Below are 17,091 nucleotides of genomic sequence, written 5' to 3' on the forward strand. Positions count from 1 at the left end.
AGAATAATAAAATAGTGCATTAACATTATTCTTTAAAAAATATAAGGGAATAAACTTCAAATATAGATTAGATTTTATGGTATTCAGAACTTGAATGTTTTTTGGAATCAAGAGCTAAAGTTTGTCTTGTGATTTATGCTAGTGCAATATTTAAACAGAATCTTTTTAATGAGGTTTAGTTTATGTTTTAGCTAAACTTCATCATTACTTTGTAAAGTGTGTATATCTTTGATCAAAAAATGTTTCGAAAAATTTTGAACGTGATGGAGTTTGAAGAAAAGCAATTGATAAATGGTAACTTTTTAATTATAAGCAACCAATCTTCAGAAAGTCTGTCATTAACTACCATGACTTTTAGGAAGAAAACAGTTTCATGAAAGTTTGTTTGTTCAAAAACATAAGGCTCAATTTTAAGTCGGTGAATGTGATAAATAATCCCTGATTTTTTGTATTCATATTTATTGAGTAGATGAAAAAGATGACATATTTTGAAGCTTAATGTTTTATTTATTCATTTTCTCTTAGATATTTTGTTTGGTAATTTTTTTTGCTCATATTTACTCATATTTCTAGCAGTATTGTAAAATATTGGACATATGTTTTGGTTTGGATCTAAAAAACTATAACTGGTTTGTTGTGGAATTTTTATCAAACTTGGAAAAAAATCTTAGAAAAAATTTATGTTTTAAACTAATTCAGCATTACCCATGTTACAGATGATGTTGAACTGTTGTTTTGATGATATTGAAATATTTGTTGGTCGACTTCAACATGCTGCAGCAGCTTACCAAGAATTGGAACGAAGACAGAAAAGCCGAAAAAATAAAAAGAAAGATCTTGGTGGTGAGTACATCTTACAGAATGATAACCTAAATAATCAAACACTTATTTGCATATAGTGTCAATATTTTTATCTTCCCCAAGTGAGACAAATCACTTTACTTTATGCATGTCCTTGAAATGAAAGGGTGTCACTGAAGCCATAGCCAAAAACATGATCATCATTGACATGTATTTTTTGAGGGATTGAAAAAAACAATGCATATCATATGTATTCCATTTAACCTAACATGCACAAAGTCAGTCCATTGGACCAAGCCCATATTAGAGAAATAATATTTACTGTAAATTCTATAATTCCAAATGTACATAATGTATCTTTACAAAATTTGGTATACGCTTTTAGTAAACATTACAAGCATGTTATGCATAAAAAAGCTGAATTTTGAATATAGTAGTTCTACTAAAGATTTGTCTCTGAATTTACTTCAATCAGTTTGACTCAGATTCTGACTACTCTGAATGAAGGTGATTTTCACATTAAGAATAAAAATACTTTTTTTCATCTTACAGTTTCCATATTTAATGTACATAATCTCTAGAATATCCTAAATGAATATCACATGTTACTTTATCTGTTATTTTCTCTTCCCAAACACTATATGGAGGTCAGTCTATTTGACCAACCTAGTAACTATCCCCCCCCCCCCAAAAAAAAGAAATAACTCTAAATTACTCTTTCTTTCTATAATAATTGCAGAAAATTAAAATTATTTATCCTAAATAGCCTTAGGCTCATAACATTTTACACCTAATTTCCTTTTTATTGCTCTTTGAACTCTGTCTAGCTGCTAAACTTGTGTAATTATGTAATGTATGTGCAGTTTGTGTACATATCTCTCTCAGAAGTTTTTTATTTAGTTTTCTTTTAACTTGTATTTTCTTATCTAACCTAAAAGTTTATAATTTTGATGTATCTATTACTTTTTAACAAGTAAAAATATACATAAAGAAACAATAAATTCAGTAATTATGTGTGGATCTTGTACTTTGTTTTAACACTCAAAGTCTCAATAAAAGTTAACTGTAATGTTTGGTATGGTTGTTATTAGTACTTTAATGGGTTTTTATTTCTTTCACATTTTCAGTTCAGAACACAAAATAATAATATGCACAAAAATACAATGTCCTATAACTATTATAATTTAACTGGCTTTCAAACCAAGCTATAAATTCATTAAAATAATTCTTTTACCATGGTTGCAATAGCAAGTTTGAGCGTGTAGACTGAATAACTCAAGAGCTGACGTCAGAATGAGCTAGCATTATACATAATTAAATAAATTAAAATATTCTTTTTCTACTTGTTATACATAATGCAGTACCAAATGTTAGAGAAAGATATTAACATTTTGTAAAAGACACTAGGTGACAGAAGGGTGTGGAATATGGGTGTGATTTTCCAGTTTATGACTTTGTAAATCAAGATAATTGGAGGCTATAAGATTATATCTCAGCATTATTTGTATTATAAGTTTGTAACTTGTATTAAAACTTAAATCTCACGTAAATGTGAAAAGAATGTTTAAGTGGGCAATTTGGAGCGAACAAGTATTGTGTTATACATATATTTATTTAAATATTTCATTTTGAAATTAAGAAATTAAAACTTACATAATATTAAAATTTGGTTTATTAACTTTCTCCTTATGCCATGTTTATTTACATAAATTGATAATAAAGTTGTTTAATATAATTTGAATGTACTTCTTTATAAAGTTGTGACATACACATTTTGACCCATTCTGTACAGATAGAATTAAGTGAAACCATTTCCTCACTTAACTCTTTTGTTGTGTAGTTCAGATATATCCAAATAAAAATTTATACCCATTGACTATGAAATTCGGATTTACCCCATGGCTACCAAGAAAAGTTTCCCTCTACGGTGACATGGGGGAATATCCCCCTGTACTTGAGACGGTCACCAAACCTGCGTGCGTACTGCCATTTGCGTTCTAAACCTGGATGTTTATATGCCTCATTACAAAATTTCCAACTTTGCAGAAACACATTTAGAATCTATATAAAGACAGCTTTTTTATATCTTGGATATTGTTATCTAACTAATTTCTTTTATATTTTGTAATGAGTTTGGCCTCTTATTGACTTAGTTTTGCCTATAGTTATACCATTTACTGGAGAACACTTTTCTTCTAATTTGCCTCAATTTTTTGTTTAATTCATTATTTTTCACTATACAGTATGGTTTTCAAGGAATATTACTGTCATATATAGAAAATACAGCTTCTTTCAATATTGAAAAAGGGTCAAATTCAAACTTATATTTTTTGGTAGATAATTGACACTTTTTTGGGAATCAGCCTGAAAATTAATTATGCAGTGAGAGGGTTAAACTAGACTTTGTGAGCGAGTTTGTGTGTGTGGCAATACTAAACTCAATTAAGCTACTTACTAACTTAATATTTGATTTAGTGCTAACTTTCTACATGTTAACAATAAGTATGTTTGTGGTTACATAGATTATCACAACCTAACACACGAATTTTCATCAAAGTGGAACTTGTTTATGAAACCTTTTAACCTTTAACCCATTTTATTTACTTTTCACTATCATTGGAGTCTTATATTGTATCATATTGAATTATTTTATGTTTTTTGCCTGTCCCACCTTTTATATTGTAAAGAAATTACCAAACAATTGGATAAAATTACTCATTTTCAGTATAAGAAAGGAAAAAATAAATGATATCATATAATGGGATTAAATGTAACATTGATAGTATTTTGTTGTAAATATTTCTGTGTGGCTTATATGTTGTTAAGGGATCCTATAACCAACCAAATGACAGGGCCACAAAGAATTTTATACCTAATTAGTGATAGAAAAATGTGTTAAAAATGCCTGTGATGTCTATGTGAGTTAACCCCAATTAGTAATTCTAGGATTAGTATAATGTGTGGTTTCTAAGGGATTAATAAACTTGTTTTCTTAAACTCATTTATAATTTTTATTTTGTATATCTGTGTAATTTTGTATTATTATGTATTTCATTAAAGCTATTTTGATTAGTGTTAATTATGAATACTGATTTTTAATCTTTTCTCTAAATGATAAAACCATAGTGTATATTTTGTTTACACACACACACACACCTCTATACTATTGATTCGATAAAGCTTCATCTTTCATTAGGCCCGGCATGGCCAGGTGGTTAGGGCGCTTGACTTGCAATCTGCGGGTCATGGGTTCGAATCCCCATCACACCAAACATGCTCGCACTTTCAGTTGTGGGGCATTATAATGTGATGGTAAATCCCACTATTCATTGGTAAAAGTGTAGCCCAAGAGTTGGTGGGGGGTGGTGATGACTAGCTGCCTTTCCTCTAGTCTTACACTGCTAAATTAGGGACGGCTAGCGCAGATAGCCCTCGTGTAGCTTTACACAAAATCCATAACAAACAAACAATCATCTTTCATTAGGGTGACCAGGTGTCCTGGTTTTGCCAGGGCAGTCCCATTTTTTGGTAGTTTGTCCCAGTGTCCTGAAAATAAGTTCCCAAGATGCACAAAATGTCCCAGTTTTATGATAAAGACATCAAACTGTCACTCACATCAAATCATGAATGTAATAGGTCTACTTGACTTGCTCAATGTAGTAGCGAGTACTCTATTGCTGCTAAACTCTCTCAGGTCTGTACAGATTTGAATGTGAAAACAATTCAGGCAGTACTCGTGGTCAAACCACATTTTACACAGCCATTTACTGAAGTTCATGGCTATTTAATGAAAAAAATCAGAACTTTGAAGTTCCATTCATTCTTCACAAAAATATATCTAAAAAGTTTCAAAGTAATGCTAAAACCTAAAAGTAGTATGTGTGAAAATGTTATGGATTCTTAAATAAATCCAGGTAAGAAGTAGCCTATTTTAATATGAATTGGATAAAATGAATAATTAAAGATTTCTTGGATGTATAATTGGATTGTTTTGCTCATTTGTTATGTGTCTATCACCAAAAAGGTAGTTTGAACTATTTCAAAAACAATGCCAATGTTAATATATTTGGAAATATTGTGGAACAGTTCAATAAATTTAAAGTAAATAAAATAAAATATATGTTATTTCAAATTTGTAATAACCAATTTGAAATTAGGGAGAAGGGCTGGGCAGGCCTGGTTTTTTGGTTTGAAAATCGGGTCACCTTATCTTTCATGTTTTGTGGATGGTTTTGTAGGAGTATTGTGTAGTGTATTAAGGTCACATTCAAAATTATGTAACAAAATGCCTAGCATGGTCTGCTGATTAAAACACTAGATTCACAATCTGTTGGTCATGGGTTCAAATCCCTGTCACATTGAACATGCATGACCTTTCAGCCATGGAGACATTGTGATGGTCAGTCCCACTATGTGTTGGTAAAGAGTAGCCCAAGATTTGGTGGTGGGTGGCATTGACTAACTGCCTTCCTTCCTTCTAGTCTGTCACTGCTAAATTAGGGATGGCTAGCACAAATAGCCCTTGTGTAGATTTGCATGAAATTCAAAACAAACAGTCATCCCATGACTAGCTGAATGCTAGAACTAGAAAAAAAGAAAAGCTGAAAACTTAAACATTCTCATTCATTATAAAAGAATGAAAAATATTGCGGCTTCATACTTTTTCATTATGATAAAGAATTTCATAATTTTTTTACATAATTTAAGCTTAATATGTTTTATATTACAAGCTGTCTTGTTGATATGGTCAAAATTATATAAGTTTTCTTTTATGTGTATGTGTAGTAGACTATAAATTCAGACAAGATATCAGTACATTATCATTACATTTCTTTTGAAGTTTCAGTTACAACTGATTAAAAATTTTAGTCATGATATGAGTTTTAATTATTGAACTACATGTATAATTCATCTGAATTTTATGTAACATTTACAAAGTTAAGTTTATCTACACTGGTATTTAATATTCTAGATGGGATATTGAGTATACGTGCAAAGCCTCCATCTGAACGAGAATTTATTGAAGTTCTGCAAAAGTTCAAGTTTTCATTCAACTTGTTGGTATGTACTTTGTTGATACAGTGAACTCTAGTAAAAGTTTACTTTGTTCATATTAATATTGTAGATTAACACTGTAAAATAATATGAATTACTGGTGCTTGTATACTATTTAAAATTATAATAGATAATTAAAAACTTTACTATTTACACAATTAAAACTTTATTGAAGCCATTTGGCTTCCACTTTAAAACAACACTCTACAAGTACTAGTTTTGACGTGATCCACGTCATCTTCAGGAGTTACTTACAAGACACTTACAAGCCATACTTTATACTTTTTGCATTGCTTTACTATTATTTACATATTTCCTTGGTCTACTTTTGTTTTTTTGATAATTATTATAAAATATCTTGCCATATATCAACATATTGACATGCTGGTTCTTCGTCTCTATTTAATACTTCTTTTTGTTTTCTATACTTCATTACTTCTAATGTTTCTTTATTATTTAATGCTATAATACTATGAGGTTGAGCCAAAATTAGTTTTTTCCCATAATTTCATATGTTGGTTAGTTTTCAAATGTTCAGATATAGCTGAGGTTTCTATTTTATTATTTCACATATTATCTTTACATTCTTGCAATCTGTATTTTAATTATTTTTTTAGTTTGACCAATATAAGTACCACCACATTCACATTCTGTCTTGTAAATACCTGTTTTATCTGTTAATTCTATTTTAGTATTCCCTATCATGTCTTTTATATTATTTATTGGTTTGAAGATAGGATAAAAATTCTGATGCCATGTATTCCACTACCCCACGATTATCATGGTTCCACTGTGTATCGCATGCAAATTGTCATGCGACAACCTTCCACCAATGCGAGTGTGACACAACCTCCTGACACATGTAGCTCACTCTATTTACTTCTACCAAACAACCACTTCTCATTTGGCAGTGCTACAGTCAAGATGTGTTTTGATTGTGTTCTATTCATGGATTATTTCTTTATTAATATCATACGAATTGGAAAGATCATCTCTAAATTTTACCATTGTTTTCAACTTTATAGTTTTTCTATGCAAACTTACCATACTTATTCTTTTTTTCTGAATAACTTTCAATATTTCATCATTTTTGATGAATAGCAAAGTTAATGTTACCACTTTAGAGGTTATACTACCTGCTCTTACCATAGTTACTCAGACTTCAGGTTGGAGGAATTTGACTGAGGAATTTTCAGCCTTTATTCAATGGGAGATTGAACATTATCTAAGTCGACCTTCTCCAGATAGTGCTGGATTAACTGCTGAACTAGATGAACCTGTTCATGACAATGAGGATTTTGACAGCCTTTATTCCTCTTCCCAATTATGCCGCACCTCCCTGTACCTCTCCTGTGGAGTCTGCTAGGCCTAATTCAACCTTTTTTAGACATGACTTCTCAGGTATCTTCTGGATTTTTTTCTATATCCCTGGCTTCTTATAATCTAGTTCCTTCCTTATTACATGACACCCCTTCCTCTCAGTATTTTGTTTTCCCTTCTTCTCTTGATGTCGGGGTTCATGCTGAACAATTTGTTTCTCAGTTGCGAGCCAGTGCTAGCATGCCTCATCCTCCATGAGACATGGATCAGTTTGCCTTGGCTTATCATCAAGAAGATTACCCTTTCTTGATTCTCAACAGTTAGAATCACTACTGCCAGTATGAAGGGATGACCCTGACAGTCCTATCTGTTTATACCAGGCCCAGTTTTCCCACCTTTGTCTTACCCTTCCAACTTTCCTATGATACTTGTCCACCATACACTTCCTTTCTGAGGCACTCCACCATTTTCCTGAGGGATTTTTGGGGATACCTCCTCCCTCATTACCTCTAATTTGGTACTATTGTCCCAATCAGATCTCTTTCTCCATATGTAGTTTCTTTTTTGTTGTGACCTTCTTGGGAGGGATGGTTTGTTTACCATCAACTCACCTTTGAGAATTGGGGATTGCTCCATTTCTCCAATGGTTCATTTTGGAATTATTCCTGCAACTTTGAAATCACATGTGGAATCTGTGATGCAACATTCGACCCTTTTGTACTTGGTTGCTTGTTTGTCTAAACCTGAGCCCATGCAATCCTCTGTTCCTTGTCCGACACCCTCCCATCTTTTACTTGTTTCTTTATCTAGGGGGGTCCACCATTCATCATTTTTATTGACACAGGTCTCTTCTTCACCACCAGTACCAGTGACTATCTTGTGAGTTCTGGTCTGGTGGGGGCTTGTTTGATTGATTTTGTTCACCTATGGTGGGTATTTGTTACTGATCATAAGGTTCTTCGGGTCTTGTCGGAAGGACTTCTCATCGAATTCCTTTCCCCACCCCCATTGTCTCCTATACCCATATCCTTTCCATTACCTCGGGATTGTATTACTAATCAACATCTGTCAGAGATAGTCCAGTCTCTTCTATCACAGAGAATTATTGAGCCTGTCAGCCATCATTCCCCAGGCTTTTACTCCAGTCTGTTTGTGGTACCTAAGCTAACCAGGGACTGGTGTCCTGTGATTGATCTGACCCACCTGAATCACTTTCAGGATTTTTTACATTTTACAATGGAGTCTTTTCTCACACTACTGTGGGTTTTCTTTCTGGGATTGTGGATGGCCAAGGTAGTCATCTCAAATGCCTATCTACATGTTCCTATTTCTCATTGGTACTGATGCTATTTGTGGTTTTTCCAACACAGGGTTGTGTACCAGTTTCACGCCTTGCCCTTTGGGCTTGCTTTGGCTCCATATGTATTTTGTAATGGAGCCAAAGCTTTTGCCCAACTTATACATGCTTGGACCAATGGCTTCTGTTAGCTCATTCTGAAATAGAGGCTTCACGTTACACTTGTCTCTTTCTTATAGAAGCTACTTGAGTGGGTTGGATTATGAAGCTGGAGAAGTCTTTCCTATATCCTACCCAATATCTTGCCCACGTTTTTTTTCAACTCCCACCTTCATTGGGCCCAACCTTCTCTTCTTCATTTCCATTCGATGACGCTTTCAGTTTGCCATGCACTTGCTGTTCCCTCTCTTACTGTTCTTCAGGTTCTATAACTTTTGGGGATGTGGGCTTCTGTAGAAGCTGTTATCCCCTTAGATTGGGCACATATGTGATCTCTTCAGTGGGCTCTGCACAACCAGGATTGGGCTGAGCGATACCTTTATGTTTATTCTCCCATCTTTCTTTTCACAGGGTGATTTTTATCATCTATACCACTCCGTGTCAGATTCTTCAGATTGCTCATTACTGGCTGGCACAACACTAGTTTTCTCGACTACTTCAACTCTGTACTACCCCTTCATTGCCACTTCCTCTCATTCCATCCCTTCTATGTCAATCTTGGTTACTGGTATTTCATCCTCCCTTTCCTTCTCTTTATCCTCATGTTTGGCATTTATCAGGTCATTAGAGAGGTGTTCTGGATTGTTTTGGCAGGTTGTTTCCTTTTTGGCTCATTCCATTTGTTCTTACTCAATAACAGTTTATCAGCATAAATGAAACATCTTCTGCCATTGGTCTTTGCATTGGGGTTTTTCCCCTTCTCGACCCACTGTTCCTCATTTTACAGATTTCCTCACTTGGCTGTTTCATCATGGGCCTTTGATCTTCTCCATCACTGGATATCAAGCAACCTTATTACACACCTTCCATTTTTCCTGGTACCATCTTGTGTTTACCTACTCTATCCTTCCCATGTTGTTACATTCCTTCCGTATTCCTAGACATCTTCATTGAGTGTTCCTTCCAGATTGGGATGTCAACATGGTTCTTCACTCTCTTACTTTACCCCTGTTGGAGCCTATGTCCTCCTTCTCTTTGTTTCCCTTGTCCCTTAAGACTTACTTCCTACTCCTATTAGACTGTGGGCATAGTTAATCTGAAATATTTATATTTTCCATCGATGCCTCCAGCATTCTGTACCATTCCACGTGTATTCTCTTTTATCCAGATTGAATTTTCCTTCCTAAGAATTTTGCAGCTCATGAAGGTAGTTCTTCATTGTCGAAGATTTTGCTTCCATCCATGTCCTACCTTTATTCCTGGTCTGATCCAGATAGGCTTCTATGTCCCATATGTGCTCTTCCTTGTTACATTTCCCACACGGCATCCTTCTGTGGGTCTTGTTCCCATCTTTTTGTCCCCTGGCAACATTCCTCTGTTTGTGAACTGTCTCCTTAAACACTTTCCAATTGGGTTTGGTTTTTGCTTCGATTGGCTTATTCCTACTTGTCTTCTTCCCGAAATCTGTTCCAGGTGGCATCATGTCAGATTAGGCATCTTACCTTTTCCCTGGTGTTTCACCTCCAACATCCACTGGACATGTGAACTACTACTCATATGTTAATCACCCACTCCTTACATTGGGTGGCTGTTTTTTTTCCTCATCAGGATACTGTCTTATGCTTGTCGCCATCCTTCAAATTTCGGTAAACTGTGACTGGGTAGGTTATCCTTTTTATATATACTTCCTTTCAAGGGCATGTTCCTTTTTATTGTTAGGATCCTGCTTTGTAGTGAGTGTTGCCTGTCCAGACATACTTAATGCATCCAAAATCTGCACTGTATGGCCATGATGCTATCATTAAATAAATACTATATTTCCATGGCCAATAAGGCATGCTCTTAGGTTTTTCCCTTGTGATATATTTGCTTCATAAATATGCCTGTTCCGGACTCTATACTAACCCATGGACTTTCCATGGGTAAAGAAGAAAAGGATAGTTGCTCATCCCTGCCATCCCTTAGATTGAATAAATCAGGGGGGGGGGTCTGCTTTTCAAAACAAGCTTTTTGTGGTCACCCATTTGCACTGTCTCTAGTGTTGTAGTTCCTCTGTACTCTCCACCAGATTTTATCCCCCCCCCCTTCCTTCAAGTGGCATAGGAGTGTCCATGTCACTTTCCAGTTCCAAGTTGCTGGGGTGGTGGAACATGGAGGTATTCTCCTGAATGTGATCTCATGTGAATAACTAAACATACAACTCCATTCAGTTGAGAGTAGGGTGGTGGTTTTCTGCTGTTGTAAATGCCATTGGTCCTCTATTTATGTGCACCATCTCTGTCTGGTGGGCTCCAAGGGTTGATGTTGCACCCGACTTCTGTGTCTCTCTGGAGGGAGAGGTTGCATATCATTTATGTGGATAATCCACTTCCGTGTGGCAGTAACTGGAAGCTAGAAGTGCTCTTCAATACTGTATGGATCTGTCCGAGGAAATGAGGCTGCACATGTACACTAATAAAGGCACTCCATCTCTGTACAGTGGGCTCAGAGGATTGATGTTGTGCCCTGCTTCTGTGACTATGCAGAGGAGAGGCTGCATATAATTTGTAGAGGCAATATGGACTACTCCCAATACCTTTCTCGGTTATTATTGGCATGATTTGGCTGTATCTTTCTCAGGTAGATATTTCTCAGGACATCTAGCCCTCAACTGAGCTTTGTGAAGGCATCTGTGCACTGTCTGTGTAGACATTTGGACTCCTGTGGCATCTTGGAGGGAGTTACGGAGGTTAACAACTGGAGCAGAGCGATTCTTTCAAGCCTTGGTGGTCAAGTAGCAGTCTTGTTGTGGAATGGAGTTGTTAGTCTTCTCCTTCCTCGACCATGTCTCCTATTGACTCTGCCAAACTGTCTGAACCTGTTTCAGGCCCTGGACATTACACTTTGAGATGTACCAAGAGCAGCAGCAATCCTACATTGAGTCATGCTTCCCAGCAGCATCCAAACAGCCCTGTTAAGTTCTGCAGGGTAAAGATGATATCTTTAACCTTATCATCTAAAAGGCATTTTCTGTGCTGCACAATTTCAGTCAGACCAATTTTAGCATGCAGTGATCAGTGGTCTCAAATTAAAGACCTCACAGTTTCACTGTATGAACTTTCAATTTGGGGGTATGATGAGAAAACAAAGCCAGGATCCAATCAAAGTCACCCAGGCAGAAAGTTCGCACTTGGCAGATAATGGACTTCCTAGCTATGTTTTTTTAGAACTGACCTTTATTAACATTAGTGTACCTATTATGTGAAAACATGATCCCTAGCAAATGTTAACTACTGTATGTGACAGGAGGTAGTGCCTATCGGAAATATATTTTCAGTATAGGAAAATTATAACTTTCCATTTTCTAACTTTTGTTTTTATGGTTCTCAAAGGATATAGGAAAGAATCAAACTAGGTTCATTTTCACCACTATAGAGAAAGGTTTGCTAACCGTAAGAATTGTGTTTAAAATGTTTAGTTTAACTGCACTCTAAATAAAGTAAGAGTATTATAATTTTAAAATTGGTATTGAATAATGGTAGAACTCTTAGAACAGTCATAACAAGATTTGTAATCAAACAAGTTGATGCTCAAAACCAATGTTAATCCAACAGAATTTATAATAACATTGTAGCCCAATTTGATAAACTACTTAGATAACACTAACAACCAGAGCTGACTCATTTACTTAATTTTGCAGGCCAGACTGAAGAACCACATTCATGACCCTAATGCACCAGAACTGATTCACTTCCTGTTTACTCCATTGACTCTTGTTGTGGATGCAGCTCAGCAGACTGGGTCAAATCTACCACCACAAGTTGTCGCTCCGTTGTTGACAGCTGATGCCATAGACCTTTTGGTTAACTGCTGCTCTTCAAAAGAAACAGACCTGTGGCATAGCCTTGGTGATCCATGGATCATACCCAGGTATGATATATGTCCATGGAAAATTTACAAAAGAAAGAGAAAAGTAGATATAAAAATGCTTTTGTAGTGATAAGAAACAAATAATTGAGGGGGAGAGGGGTCAACCACAAAATTCAATAAACTAAGGAGTTTTGCCCTTTTTCAACTGTGCTACCCACAGTTGTCATTACTTATTAGTGCTTGGCAAGAAAGGGGAAGTAGTAATTGTTCTAATTGGGTTTTAGTACATGTAACTGAAGTGTGTGCAATAGCCCTTACAGTTATTGTGTTGGAGAGACTCAGGCCCTTTCTGCCTGTCCTACTCTTTTCCTGATGTTTACTGTGCACTAGTTTGCATGAAGAGTTAAAACGTAACTTGTAAGAGTATTGTTAATGAAACATGAAATATGCTTGCTTTCTTTGAATTGTCATATTTTTTATTTTATAATTTTACATGTTTACTTTTAGTATGAACTGTAATTTAAACTATTTGAGATTTTCTGAAAAGAAACATAAAGGAGCATTTTAAGCAAAAGTTGGTAGTGTGACTTTTTAACATAATTTGGACCAACTAAACCGGAAAATGCTTGTTACAAAGCTTAATTTTGAGTTTTTGGGCATTGATTTTGAAAAAATATAACAGCTGTCAAATTTCTATTCACTTCTTTTTTTTGCTGTTGACTACTGTGTCCTGGTAAAATTTTTGTGAAGGGGTTGTTGTAATAATATTGTATCCACCAAGATATCTATATAACAAATAGACACTAAACTACTATAGTTTTCCATTTTGTAACACTCATTAGCATATATAACATATAAGAAGTATTGCAATACACAATGACATAGTATTTCATTTCATGGGGTAGGAATCATAAAATTTCTGTTTTTCTAGGAGCTTCCCAATAACACAAATGAGGTACCCAAATTGTTCAAGAAATATAGAATGCTCATCTGTAGAATAGACAAAACCAAGGTTTTTTTTAATTACACTCATAAATTTCATTCCAACAAGTAATTTGGTTGGTTTGTAATTAATTTTGTTATATAATGTAATTATTTAATTTTCTACATGATATCATGCTACAAAGTGTTTATCATTTTCCTTTTGAAACTGTAACTTGGTTAATTATGTTATAAACTTCTTTGTTATTAAACAAGTGTCAAGCTAGTCATCCATTCTGTCTCATAGATTTCTATTAATTGTAAGATGTTAATTATTACAATGAGTCGAGAATGTGAATTTGTTGTGAAATACACATTTTTAGTATGAACTCAAAACTTTTGTTTTTCTAATTTTAATGACACCTAGACAAAGATTGTCTCATTCTGTTGTAAATTCTAGTTTTCTGATTCACCAAAGCATTGTTAAATATAAGACAAATACTTTAAAATATATCGTAGATCTCATTAATAAATTATATTTTGTGATTACTTTTCAAAAACAAGTTTCCAAAAAGTACATTTGTACTGTTAAATATGCCTCAAGTAGATATCGTTTATTAATTCTAAGAATACATTTATTTTTAGTAAGCTATGAAGTTATCTTTTCAAGGTTTGAAATGAATGAGCTGGTTTTTAATGTAGTATCTGCTGCATCTAAATAGGCTTTAACTTTGTTGTAAACTTGCCTTTGTCATGCTACAGAGACCAGTGGAGAGGAAACCAAGGCAGTTACCATCCAGTTTTCTCCAATGGTTGGGCACCAGAATATCCTTTCTCTGAAGACAGGGAAAGAGCTGGAATCACAGCAGCCGCAGCAGCTTCAGCAGCACAGCGATATAGACGTGATAATCTTCGAAGAGCTCAAGAAGAGGTATGTTCTCTGAATTACTTTTAGATGGTGAAATGTATCCTGTAAGGTTTAAAAATTGTAAAATACTTACAAATTCAATAATTCACCAAATTTATAAAGATATTTTAACTCCATAGTGAACAGTGAAACCATATATATATATATACAGCCATGATATAGAAACTTTAATTTGAAAATGATGTTTTGAACAGATGCCCTTTTACTAGGCTTTTCTTCAATAAAATACTCTTGCAAATCCTGTTGCTTACAGATGTGTCACTGTGAAGAAGCCTTTTAATTGTTAAATAAGTTAAATGTAAAAAGGTGATTTTCTTTATGGGTTTTTATGTATTTACATTAAAAAGTAACAATCAATTTTAGATACAGAAGTTAATATTTATTGTAAATCGGGAATTGCTTATTCCAACAAAGTACCTTATTTCTGCTCACATACATAAGTATTGTTGTAAAAAAATTTTTTTGCATGCCACAAGCTTTACACTCCCACGTACTCCTTGGTTTACATGGTTTAACTGAATCTCACATGCAAATTATCATGTGACAAACCTACATAACTAGACATGCCCCCCCCCCCCATGACTCATGTAACTCCCTCTATGCTATTCTACCTAACTATCACTTCTCGTTTGGCAGTGCTCATGTTTGGATGTTTTATTTAGTGCTCTTTTTGAATTTTGTGTTTTCATATCGATTATTTTTCAAGTTTCCTACTTATTTTATCTCCTTTTAATTCTAATGCTCCAATATAGTTATTTCCTCTTCCAACTAGGCTGAACTACGAAATCAGGACTACTTGAGACATTCTAATTCCCAGTTGGAAAGAGATGGACATTATGATATTGACTACTACAGCAGTGACAGAGATCAAAGACCAATGTCAGAACAACGTCCAACTAACTACAGTAATCAATTCTATGATGCTTCACCAGCAGATGTACTAAGAAAGGCTCCCTACATGGATAGGTAAGGATGTAACTGGTATAGTTTGTGTATATGCAATAAGAATTAAATAATTAGTCAATTTTTAGGTTATAGATGTTTTGCATATTATATACTATTTTTATAAGTTAACTTTGAAAAATTAGAGAATAGCTTTCCACTTGTAAGCTAAATTTATATTTAAAAGATTGAGAGCTATTGAAAATATAGGGTAAAAAAATATAAGCATTTTCCAGTGATCTGCCTAGTTCATTTTGCTTCCACTAGTTTAGTAAGTCATTTTTTGTGTTGAATCTTAATTATAAGTTATCATGGAAAGTAAAGATAATTTTAGTATGATAACACAGTATTTTGATTAGCAAAAACTGAAATTGAAGTTTTATACATTTACCACAGTTGCATAATTGCTACTTTGTAACAACACAAACAAACACAGCCTTTGTTCAAGTATTGTTTCACAACTGTCGTTTTCTGATGTATACAGGGTACAATGTTCAGTATTGGGACTTGTCTGCTTGAGAATTGAGTCCTAGTATTTCTTATGTAGACCTTCAACTTCAGGGCACTGATCTGAGTAGGAAGTTGCAATTTGCATAAACTTGAAATTTGCTTCAAAGAGATGAGATCAGTAACCAATCTAGAAATATATGTATCTCTGTTATGAGATATAATATATACACTTTGACTTAAGAAATTAGTTTTCTATCACAGATCTCATTGTACTATTATGAAAATCACATATAGAGACTTTTATTGAATATCTTGTAACTTAAACTGTTCTTTATTAAAGATTTTGAAGTGTTTCATATTAAAACTTATTACTATTTTCAGATGCTCTGTGAAAAGAGCTTATGACCTCAGGTAGAATAGCCTTTGCCTTTTTTAATAAATTGTGTTTTATGCACAGTAAAGTACTAGGCTTTCAGAGTGATAAAGCTCAAGTTTATCATTGAAACAGATCTGGTGCTAACACTCCTTCTGATCAGGACTTTCATGATAGAGAAACGAGATCTGACATCAGTACCAGTTCTGCTGAGCATGGAATGATACCTACAGATGCCCTCAGACAGTTTGAACGTCAACAGAGGCCTTGGTTTGAAGACATAAGAGCACGTGGGAACAAATGTGTTGTAGTATTGTATCCGAGAACTGCTAATAATGACAAAGAATTGACAGTTGTGAAAGGAGAATTGCTGGAGGTAATATTTGTATAATAAAAACTTCTGTATTGATCAAAATGTACGATTAGTATATTCATGAAAATTTATGACAATATTGTCATGTATATTCACAAAATTTTACATTACATTTACATAGGACTAAAGCTGGTTCAGAATATGATCCCTAGCATAATTAAATAGATGAAAAAGAAGTTTTCAATAATTATTGAAACTAGCACAAACACTGCCCTACAGGTAGCTGTTTGTGCTGGTAATTACTAAGCATAGTATTAAACTGTAATGTTTTATATATTAATTATTTCGGTTTATTGAAAAAATAATAGTTTTTTTAAGAACTCCAGTTTCTTAGTACTACATTTAAAAATTACTTCAAGGAAGATATATAATCAAACCATCATGCACAGTCCTAGTGAAAGTTGTGTTCTTGTTGTGAGGAGAGTACTTTTATTTAAGTTTGCATTCTATTATAAAAAAATGGTTGTTGCACATACCACACTTATTTTTCTAATTGTCTGAATCTTGAGTACCCAAAGTGTGGAATTTTTTTATAGATTTGTGTTTGTTTTTAACCCGATGACTACCGGCTACTAACTTTCTTAGTAGGCAATGCAAGTCTTGCTATATTTCATTCCAACAAT

The 17,091-nt window shown here is 34.2% G+C and overlaps 1 protein-coding gene across 8 annotated transcripts in view; it reads left to right on the plus strand.

Annotated features, from left to right (window-relative positions):
* The window catches only part of LOC106458244 (epidermal growth factor receptor kinase substrate 8-like protein 1), a 163,791-nt gene that overhangs the window by 115,270 nt on the left and 31,430 nt on the right, over window positions 1-17,091 (plus strand). For all 8 annotated transcript variants that reach the window (XM_022384392.1, XM_013917724.2, XM_022384391.1 and 5 more), the window contains 6 exons: window positions 717-843; window positions 5,774-5,862; window positions 12,312-12,541; window positions 14,165-14,333; window positions 15,103-15,296; window positions 16,231-16,471. In XM_022384392.1, the coding sequence (XP_022240100.1) occupies window positions 717-843; window positions 5,774-5,862; window positions 12,312-12,541; window positions 14,165-14,333; window positions 15,103-15,296; window positions 16,231-16,471 (1,050 nt within the window). The remainder of the gene's footprint in view (window positions 1-716; window positions 844-5,773; window positions 5,863-12,311; window positions 12,542-14,164; window positions 14,334-15,102; window positions 15,297-16,230; window positions 16,472-17,091) is intronic.

The sequence above is a fragment of the Limulus polyphemus genome, unplaced genomic scaffold (assembly GCF_000517525.1).
Source record: "Limulus polyphemus unplaced genomic scaffold, Limulus_polyphemus-2.1.2 Scaffold434, whole genome shotgun sequence".
Taxonomy (NCBI): domain Eukaryota; kingdom Metazoa; phylum Arthropoda; class Merostomata; order Xiphosura; family Limulidae; genus Limulus; species Limulus polyphemus.